Source organism: Penicillium canescens (genome assembly GCF_028828765.1).
Source record: "Penicillium canescens strain IBT 15451 chromosome Unknown utg000009l_segment0_segment0, whole genome shotgun sequence".
Lineage (NCBI taxonomy): Eukaryota > Fungi > Ascomycota > Eurotiomycetes > Eurotiales > Aspergillaceae > Penicillium > Penicillium canescens.
In genome coordinates, this window is record NW_026703971.1 from 1,660,425 (window position 1) to 1,670,809 (window position 10,385).

General features: G+C 48.2%; 1 protein-coding gene across 1 annotated transcript; it reads right to left on the reverse strand.

Annotated features, from left to right (window-relative positions):
- Nucleotides 1-7,893: 7,893 nt before the first annotated feature.
- Nucleotides 7,894-9,957, reverse strand: N7446_012001 (Kelch repeat-containing protein; the record flags this gene model as incomplete). Its single annotated transcript, XM_058520743.1, has 6 exons — nucleotides 7,894-8,428; nucleotides 8,486-8,905; nucleotides 8,957-9,018; nucleotides 9,065-9,539; nucleotides 9,590-9,755; nucleotides 9,804-9,957. 6 exons carry the CDS (start codon nucleotides 9,955-9,957, stop codon nucleotides 7,894-7,896), a joined length of 1,812 nt encoding a protein of 603 aa, XP_058367029.1.
- Between the last annotated feature and the right edge of the window lie 428 nt (nucleotides 9,958-10,385).

Below are 10,385 nucleotides of genomic sequence, written 5' to 3' on the forward strand. Positions count from 1 at the left end.
GTGTCTGATTCATTCGGCAAATTACAGACAGCATGGTCCTCCGTAGATTGCGCAACTTGGTATTGAAGATTTCTCCATTTCGGCTCCCTGGAGAAGAGTAGTCCGTTGTTAAATCTACACGCGTCGTCTACCATTCCCCACTTTGGTACGGCATAAGAATTTGATAAGCTCTCATAGTTCAATAGCCATTGATATGACCGACAAAATGTATACCCATTATGAAGCATGTACTTTCAGCTTATAATAAACTTGGGATGGCGGCCACCGAAGCGCTTAATGCCGAGCTAGCGAAGGGATATCTGTGCGATTATGGAACGCTGCCCAAAGACTCATATCCACCAAAACACAGCAACGCATCTAGCCGTGGTAGGAGACATGTCCATGAAGTCCACAGTTGAAGGCTCCCAATGTCGTAGATATAATATCATAGCCTCGCCAAAGTTTATGAAGGGCTGTTAATTGGCATTTAACAGATACTGCGGATACAAAGACGGATACTCCGTGTTGAGGCCTCACCCCGACGGGACGGATGACTGGCCGAGTCTGTCAGCATTGGGGACAGATGCACCCGGCCTGGGTGCGTCGGATGGACCTTTGGCTCTTCGTCGGCTTTTATCTGCCTTATCCGGCGATGGTAATATGGAGGCGCTGTTTGACTCGGCATTAGATATGATGCGTTTTGGAAATTCACTGCGGACTGTGGTCAGAAGCTCTATTCATAAAGGCTTGACAAAGGAGGGACAGAAGGTTTATTTTTGGTTTAGAAGTTTACGATACCGAGTCTACATTTGTCTTTGCAACAAGACGTCCTAATTACGGAACAGTGCTGAAAATCAAGTCCTGACACTCGTCTCACAATACGAGCTGATAGTTCTAAAAAGGTCTCGTATCCAGTCCAAATTCTATCTACATATAATAGAATCTAGCGCGCCAGGACCTTTAGCAGATGGCTTTTGGTCACTCATCTGGAGATGTCGCCATTGCAAAGTCATGCTGTTCGGGTGTTGTGTACTGTGAGATCGAATATAAGCCTGCGCAATCAATAACAATGTAAAAAGCACCGGAAGCGCTACTGCCAGAGATATGACAATAATCGTTAGAGTAGTCAACGTCAGTCCCCAGGAAACGTGTATTGCCATGTTCAGTAAGCCACCGAGGCTAGCCGCTAAACAGATTCTGGGACTTGTATCAGTATATGTTGCTTGTTTGCTCATGTTCTACTTACGCGTGCCCTACGAGACCGGTTTCACCTCGCCGATCGGAGATGGCGGACAACAAAAGTGGTAGGAGCCCTACTGCGCTAAGGCCAAATGCTACACCAATTGTAGCGAGGTTTCTTGTAGAAGGGGCACTAGTAGATAGGCTGTTCAAAGCTGGAGGAAACAGGAGGAAACTAAACCGTTAGTTCATAAACGGTAGGGAGGAGGGGGGCCGTGGGGGACGAGATTACCTGGTCAAAATGGTTGCGGGAGGCAAATACGCCCCAAACCGAGTGACCCATACCATCAGCAGCTGGTAAGCAGTTTTTCGAACTTCCATTTTGTATACCATTTTGTCCGAGTCCCCATTCCCGGTGGTAGGTGATGAGGGGCTGTACAGCCCGTGGGCCATGTAGGAATGAGCCATCGTTAAGGCAGAGAAGATTGGGCAAGGGCTTTGTTATAGACTCTGATGGGGGTATGTCCGTGCCAACCGCCACTGTCCGCCTTCCCTGGTCCTCGTACGTAGCACGTTATATTCATGCGGGGCCTAAAACTCACTCTTGGCCGGTGAAATTCCGGTTGGATCGTTGGAGAGTCCCGCTTACAGTTACTGTCAAATGTGGACGCAGATTTAAAAAAGAATAATCGTGGTTGAATTGGACGGGGGTGAAAATAGACGGGTCCAAGTCAAAGTAGGGTTGTGTGGTTTTGTGCGGCCTTTTGTTCCAACTGCCTAGCTTATGAGAAAAGCACAAGGGTTCTAAACTAACGTGGCAGGTGAAGTGTGTTTTACTGAGCACAGAACATGTAATACGTATTGTCCACCGTCAATCAAATTAAACTAAAAATACCAAAAAGAATGTGGCAAAAAGGAACCCCAGCCAAATGAGCTAGGCAGCGGCCATGCACCTCGGAGAATAGAAGGCCTATACGCCAAACAAGTGTACACGAAGCGGTGCTTAACGCTGTTTCAGTAACCGAAATTGCTTCTAGCGTTCTAAAGCCAAAACCAAGATTAGTCTAGTCCAACCTGTCTATACGCCGATGTACGTACGTTGGGTGAGCTGTAGGCTTTTTGTTTCCGGGACAGGAGGCAAAGGTCCAACTGGAGGAGGGCCGGGGCACGGGGGGAATGAAGAAGATTTGATCAAAGGCATGACAGATGTTCAAACAGGGTAGGTCCTCGTTGTGGGGGAAAGACTGGGGCTTATGACTGTAACGAAATATGAGAGGAACAAGACCCGGGTCAGACTTGTTCTTATGACCGGTGTACATATATAATGTCGACAATAGAAGGAGATCTTTTACAGTAAGCCAAGGCTCGTGCTACTGTAGGCAATGACCTCATTAAATGCGGGATGGTACCTCGGTCATGTCTTCTTCTTGGCGGCATGATTATGTGGCCAAACCAGGGCGTTGTGAGGCTGACATAGGGGAGAAGAAGCCGTCGGCGGAGTCTGCTGGAATGCACAATAACATGGTCAGCCTTGCATCAATCAAGATTGAATGTTCCAAGGGTTATAGGAGGCACTGTATTTGGGACAGAGAGGGTGTGCTTTCAAGCATTACACCATCTGTACGAGGTTTATTTCTAAGCAATTACATTCGACGCTTCCGCTACACCTAAGAATTATCACTGTATAAGGGGGTACCTACGAGCACAGACCAAAACATGATAACTAAGGGTGGTAACACCAAGTATATCATCACTAGCTTGCCATAACAAAAAGAAATCCCTCGTAAGCATGACTTTCTATATTGAAAAGGCAGAGCGGATAAAGCAATGACGTGGTACCAGAATGAGCAAAGGAGGCAAGGAGACGCATGGTATAACCGGGTAACGCGATCGTAGTGAAATCATGTCGCCGCTAACAAGACTGGTACCTGGGCCTAATTCCAGATGATTGGCTTCGTAGCACCAATCAAGCCAGTGATTCCATTCTGGCCCAGCGCTATCTTAGGACTCACGTTGCCAAGGTATCACCAGGAAGCGCCAGGACCGTCAAATCATACGTATCATAGGGTAACCCAATCAGTTTCCTAGGCCATGAGCCGCCGCAGCTCTCGTATTAGGTCTAGGGTCACTAGAATGTGATTCACAGTTGTTCTTCTTAGAGTCGGAAGCGTGGGAGTCAGGATCGGCCACAATTGATTTCCGAAATCCTCGGGGGTCACTATGCGCATGCGTCGATAGGGAGTTATCGGAAAGCCCTGTAATTTCCAGTTGTTTATTCACCGGAGTAAAGGTAATGGACGGGTATGATTGTGCTTCTCTGTTTCCTGCGCCTGAGCCCGACTGAGAGAGGCAAGTGGCATCCGTTTTCGTGCTGGTTGTTCTGTAGGGGGGTGGGGTGGCAGAGAACATGGTGCGCGAACGGGTCCTCCTAGATGGACCGGTGCTGCTCATTTCTGATAGGAATCTGGGTTGTCGGTATATGCTCACGCTGTGGGTGAGATGGGCTGTATTTATATAAATTTGAATGAGGCGCTTACTAGGCTAATGTCTTTTGGACAGGTTATAATTGGCTACTAAAGGCGAGGGTATGGTATCTGTCACCTCGATTTGTATTTTGGTTTAGCCTTATTTTAGCATTTGAAATATTTTGGTATAACCTTTTCTTTTGGTAAGTAGCTATACAGATCCTACGTACACACAACGCCCGTGATAGGAGTTCGCTGACAGCTGTGTTGAGTACGTACCTTATGTCAGGCACGTCACAAAGGGTATCAAAATAAGACATCGAGACGCACATTGTATCATATTCCGACAACTTGTCTTCCCCTGTATGCACACTCCTTCATTCTCTTCTCCTCCAACATCGATCTCTAGCTTTATCTAGGACATATCATTTGGGGACGCTAATCGCTGTATCACATAATACTTGCCCGCCGTTGGGCCAAGACGAAGCCTCTGTGCTATCTCGCCCATATTTCTCATGGCCCTGCATCGCTTCCGTTGCTTCGTTCTTACTCCTTCCATGATGGCAGGGCCTATGTGCACTCAGGCATGCTATCAGTAGCAACATGATTAGAACCAAGATGAGTAGACCCCCATATCCCACCTGACCAAGACCTCCATAGTACATGATGTTGTAAAATGCCAATTTGTCGCCAGCCTGAAACCTTTGAAATGAGGTCTGATAACCGTGGATCTCGCCACTGACATAGCCTCCTGCAGCAAGCATAATCACAACCTGTGCAGCTTCAAGGCCTACAAAGTAAAGCCCAGCCTGATCGTATTCTCTTCGCCACCTCGTGGTTATAATCACGGTTTCGAAAAGAGCAATGAGAGTAGAAACGGCGCCGAAGGTTCCCGTAGATCTCACGACCCTGTCCATGAGACTTATGAACATCTTGTCTGGATAGGCCTTGCCGGGAATGACGATGTCGGATTTTGCTCGGTCCTGTAGAATGTGTGCAAGGCCAACAATGGCCCAGCACAGGCTGGCGGCAGCCCAAGTTGTGATACAGAGAAAACCACATATAAGGTTCTCTATGATCTTGTATCTGGTGGACATTTTGAAGTGGTACAGCTACACAAGCAATTGATGGGTAGTTGTTTGCGTCTGACCTTGGTCATAGAAGAATTGCTGATAGAGAACAATGGAGAGAATGGATCCAAGAAGTAAGATTTAATTTATATATTACGGTCTCTACACAAGGCTCCCGTCCTAGAAATGCGTGATCATTAGGTGAGCGAGGATGCTCCCTAGGCTCAGCGGTCCACCGTGCTCCGCCACCTGCACCGCCACCTGACGTCCTCGGTGCTTCATATAAGAGGAAGGGGCTATGAAAGCCTAGGCTTTCTTTGAGCTAGCTGCCACTACGCCCTTCACCGCATGTTTGTCGGAGCTGCTACGCGAAAATAAAAACACAATTGCGCTGCGGAATCAGTTCAAGTGATTGATATTTACAGAGTATATTCAACCCGATTATTTTGTGTTTCTTCCTGCAGGGCAAATATGTCGAAGCTTAAGGGTGGAGAACATGTTCAGATGAAATGTGATAGCAGACAGCCATCGAGCCATGCTACTTCAATATGTACCCAGAGACAAACAGAATTGAATAAGACCAATACTATGAGAAATGTCCCGGTGTAGTACAATATTACTTTCAAGTCAGGTTCGTTGAACAAGCGGTCGGACCATCGTATCTCGGAGATGAGCATCTATTATGATGTCATCCAACCCGATCAGGACATTGGCCTTACACCGAAATCAGATTTGTACCCAGCCGTTTATCTCTCGCAACCAACGCAAAATGCCAGCGGGCGATCCGCTCTTACTGATATACCCCAATTCGCGGAATGGACGTATAAACACCTTTTGAAGACTGATCATCCTCAGCTTGCCATTGGCACGGTCAACAAAACCCTGCAGAGTGTTATAACAGATGGCGCAGTCACTTAGCACGAGCGACTGGAGGCTAGGAGACGGGTCATAACAGAGAAGAGGTTCCCAAAAGCCAAACTGTCCCCGCAACGTTAAATTCGGTATGCTTTTTACGGCTTCTAGGAACATGGATGTCACCTCTAGATCCTCGATCGTGTCATCGGCCCAAAAGATATCAACAGCGAGGCTCTTTAGGCGTGGGCCCCTCTTACGAATTGTATCAAGCACGCGACCGATCGCTTGTAGATGTTGACGAACTAACTCGGCGGGCAGTGTGTACACGAGTGGAGAATAGCATCCGCGACATGGTTCGAGCGTCACGTGGAGGGAAGTTAAATTGGCACAAGACTGGATCATCGCATTCAGATACTCCACATCCGGCCTGATATCTAGATGGTATTTCTGCTTCCACGGGGGTGGATTTCTAGTCGACCAGAGGTCGCTGCCTTGGGATACTATGTCATCGACGTGAACACAACCAGCGCTCGGCCTGCGCATGCCTGGTTCGACCTTCCAGCTGGCAACGTATGTAATGGATCGAACATAAGGTAAAATTGGTATTGGGATCAGTTCTTGCCAATGGCAAACACACGTCCTGATCCAGATATTTCGAAAGAGATACGGGCTCACAATATCTCGAAATTTGTGATTGACCAAAGCGATGTTATAAAGAGCTCTATACTCCATGCGTTCAACAATAAGAAGCACTACCTCTATAGGTAGCCGGGACAGGAGCGTGTTCCTACGACACTTGAATGACCTATCGCAAAGTAAACGCTTCTTTGTAGGGGGCGCACGTTGACTAGGCTCATAGTCTGCAATGAGCCTCGTCGGAAAAATCGCTGGATAAGGTTCGCACATTGCTTCTTCCGTGTTAATTAATGACATCAAGAGGACCGACCAATGGACGTTGACGGACAAAGTTACTGTCTGGTACTGCAATCCCAAATAATCACCTGTATACAGGGTGCAACAGCGACACCCGGTCAAATTTTCTAAATCATGAAAGGCCGATCTGGTTGAATGGAAGATGAAATGCGGAGTCTCTTCCTAACTTCATATATCCTAAATTTTCTACAAACGGGAGATTTATTTTGAGCATGGTTCCAATCAAGAAATAGAAATGTCCCCGTTATAGAATCGTCCGTGCTTGAAGTGAAGGAACTGCTCGAAGTCTCTGCAACTCTCTTCATTATACAACCTTACGCATGTCTCGCTCCGCCCTCTAAATTCTATAGTGGTCGTCGGACTTGAAGTTAGGGACACATGTACCCATAGGAAGGGGGGTTTTCACAAGTTCTAAAGGCTGCGCGAGGTAGGACGGCCGGCAGTGGGGTAGACGTCTTGAATATCAGGGCTTTGCTTTGAGGTTACTAAGTGCAAATTCAAGCATCTTAATATAGCGCAAATGACGGGTACGATGTTTTCAAAATAGATGACGTCTTCCCGTGAAATAAGACAAACTAGTTGGAAGAAAGTCTTGGGCGGTGGAGTATGCTATTGGGCCTGGGTTCCATAATCTACCCTGAGAATGAACTAACGCCCATCGAGATGGCAGTATATATCCGAGTTTTAAACCAAATTCAAACTCTAGTAATGAAAAATATAACCCACACCCGCTAAATGCTACACGCCCCTGCTGAGCCTCCTGATAGAAGCATCCACTGAAAGGTTATCGTCTAGCTGCCCGGGAGCTCATGTAAATTTGACAAAATAATTACTTGAGCCGCCGCGCAGTCCGACCGCGTGCAGATCCCATCACGCGGGAATTTGACGGGATCAAGCCTATGCCACCTGTGGTAAGATCGAGATCGGCGCTTGTTACAGCGCTGGCACCGCAGCCCTCTCGTTTCTCGGTCCGAAATCAAGCAGTAGGCTGGCGGAGGGCTTACGGCGTCTGTTGTAAATGAATCTTGTTGGGCGTCATACTCTGGCTCGTTCCACAAAGGCCCAACCTCCAGACCAGATACGGTCGCCGGGGAGCTAGTCCTGTTAGTTCTATTCGCCAGACAATACTGTCGGTGTTCGTACCTAGAGCTTAAGCCACGATAAACACCTTGAATCCAGCGCATTGAGCCGTTTACCTCGATTGTGTCTATGCTTCTAGAATTGGCGCTTATCGCTCACTAAGTATTCGTTGTTCCTAAAATATCCCCTTCTGCTTCCTTTAACTCAGGACTTAATATAGATCAAATGTTAATCACCATCCTATTTATATCCGCTCCAGGGTCTAGATATTTTTGGACACATCGCAGCCCATACGATGGAGATTGGAGCATAGGAGATCTTTCACGCCGAGACTAGGATTTTGGGGTAATAGGACTAACTAGTGTATCCCCAGAGTACATCTCGGTGGGTGTCGTTGTAATAGACGCTGACGAGCGTCTATCCGGCCCCTCTATCTCAGATGGCCGTTTGGTATCAAGTTCAACAACACCGGAATTGACGACACGCACTCGTATGGGGTTCTTTCCAACCTTAGTGCCGTCCATCTCGGGGGTAACATCCTTCCCTCGAATCTTTCGAAGCACTCGTCGCCCCCAGGATATCCACGTAACCTGTGATGCACGATGGGATCGTCGGTAGAACAGAAACGAAACCATGACCACTAGCACGAGGACTGGTATTGAAGCGCCGAGGGCAGCGGGCAACACCCAGCTACGAGACTCGGTGTGTGAGGTGTCTCCGCCTGCTTTCGGGGAGTCAGATTTCGTCGAAGGGGTATTGTATGGGAACCAAGTTTTGATCGACTTTTGATACGGTACTCTGAACAAGGCCTCAACCTTACTGTCCGTCCACCTCTGTGGTGCTCTGATATTCGCACCGCCAAGTCCACTATCAACCGTGATCAGTCATGGATATATATTGGGCCACATGGAGGAGCGTTCATACTTGCCCCCGATCTTGCTATTGATCGCGTCGGGTAACCTGTAGTCGCTCCAAGCATCGGGTGCATACTTAGGTTGGAAACGCATCGTGTTGAGGTTGAAAATCTGGACAATTCCTCCTTCTACACAGAGCGAGGGGTCTCTGAAGCGCCCACCCATCACCAACATCTGGTCTGGGAAAACGCGGAAACATCGATGACCACTTCTTCCGTGGGTCGAAGACCCGTTGTAGACCTTGGTCCATATGAAGGATGGCAGAGAAAGAATATAGACGTCGTCATACGGCACATTCTCCCCGTCCTGTCCATCGTAGCCTCCGTAGATATATATATTGTGGGAACTCCCGTCGCTGGCCGAAGCTAACGTAGAGCAGAACATTGTCCGACCGAGCGACGGGATATCACCCGTGGTGTTCTGTACATACCTGCCATTCATAAGTAAAACGGTCACTCGGCGGAGGTTGCTGGGGTATTACCATGATTGGCTCGCAATATCGTAAATCGGAATTGCCTGCATAAACGAGGGATCCTCGTCGGCCTGGTCGTGTTAGCAATGGATCGCTGGAGGTAGAGAGACATCTCACATTTTGCTTCTGCTGGGCCTTCGAAAGGCCTGACGGATACAGCACCTCTGGATATACTCCTCCCCCAATCACGACTAGAATACCACGCTCACCGGTAGGAACCCATATGAGCTCTGCGTCGGCACGTGATACAATGTGATCTGGCAAGGTCTCATTGACCCACTGATGATACTCCGCCTGCTGCGTCATATTTACCGAGATCAGCGTATTGGCCGTAAAGTTGGCCGACTCATCGTCCAGCATGATCGGTCCCCAGTTCTCCCCTCGTCTTCCGCCAAAGTAGAACCCTAAATCCTCGCTTGGTACTGATGCTCCCGCCCCATTTGTCACGAACCTGGTAAGGCTGCCATCAAGCGTGATATTGAAGAACCCTGGTTCCCAGTCATTTTTGACAGTGCTTTCCTGGAAGGTCCGATAACCAAGCAGCCCATGGGGCCCTGGAGTAGTAGCACTCTCTGTAGGCCGATGAAGTCCACTGTCTGACGTTAGCTAGCGCCTCGTTGCTCCAATTTAGATTCAACGAACCCATAGAGCACCAGGTCGTCATCATTCGTGAACATTGTTCCACTTTCGAACGCGACTGTGTGGTATGCCGGATCGGGGATCTTTGTAAATAGAGCGGAGAGATTTGTGACATCGGTATTGTAGGGCTCACGAAGCGAGAATTCGACGATGGTGCCACTCAATCCCGCTGGGAACGTTAGATGATAACCGGCGTATTGCATACACTTAAACTGACCGTCGTTCTCGGGAACTCCATATGTTCCATCGGAATAACCACTAGATTGCATAAGCATAATAGCACACAGAAGCACGAGAACATCATACTTCAAATCCCACTTCGATCCCCCGGCAAAGTAAACTTTGTCTCTCGTTAAGCTAGCTTCGATCATTTTATTATCGAGCGTAAGAAGGGACCGAGGCACATACCCTTAGATTGAGACCAGTTGCACATTGAAGTATTCACTTGGGAGCTCCATCCTTTCGAGCGATCCGTCCAGAGTAGAGCGACCAACAGCCACGCTCTCCATGCTGACCGCATAATCGAGTGATGACCTAAAAAGGGTACTTCCCAGGAGGCAATTTCTGGTTATGTCGGACAGTAAATTGTCGATAGTCGATATTTCCAATGAGAAGAAGGAAATCGAGGACGCTGGCACTGATATGCTATTATAGGGTGCACCCAGTGCCTCGAGTAACGCCCCACTTTTTACCTCTTACAAAGAGCACAACACTCAATCCCACTAGCGAAGACCAGGTCATGGACGGTTCTGCTGTAGCGAGTCCCACATCGATAAGGTAACATCATTCCTTGGTAACG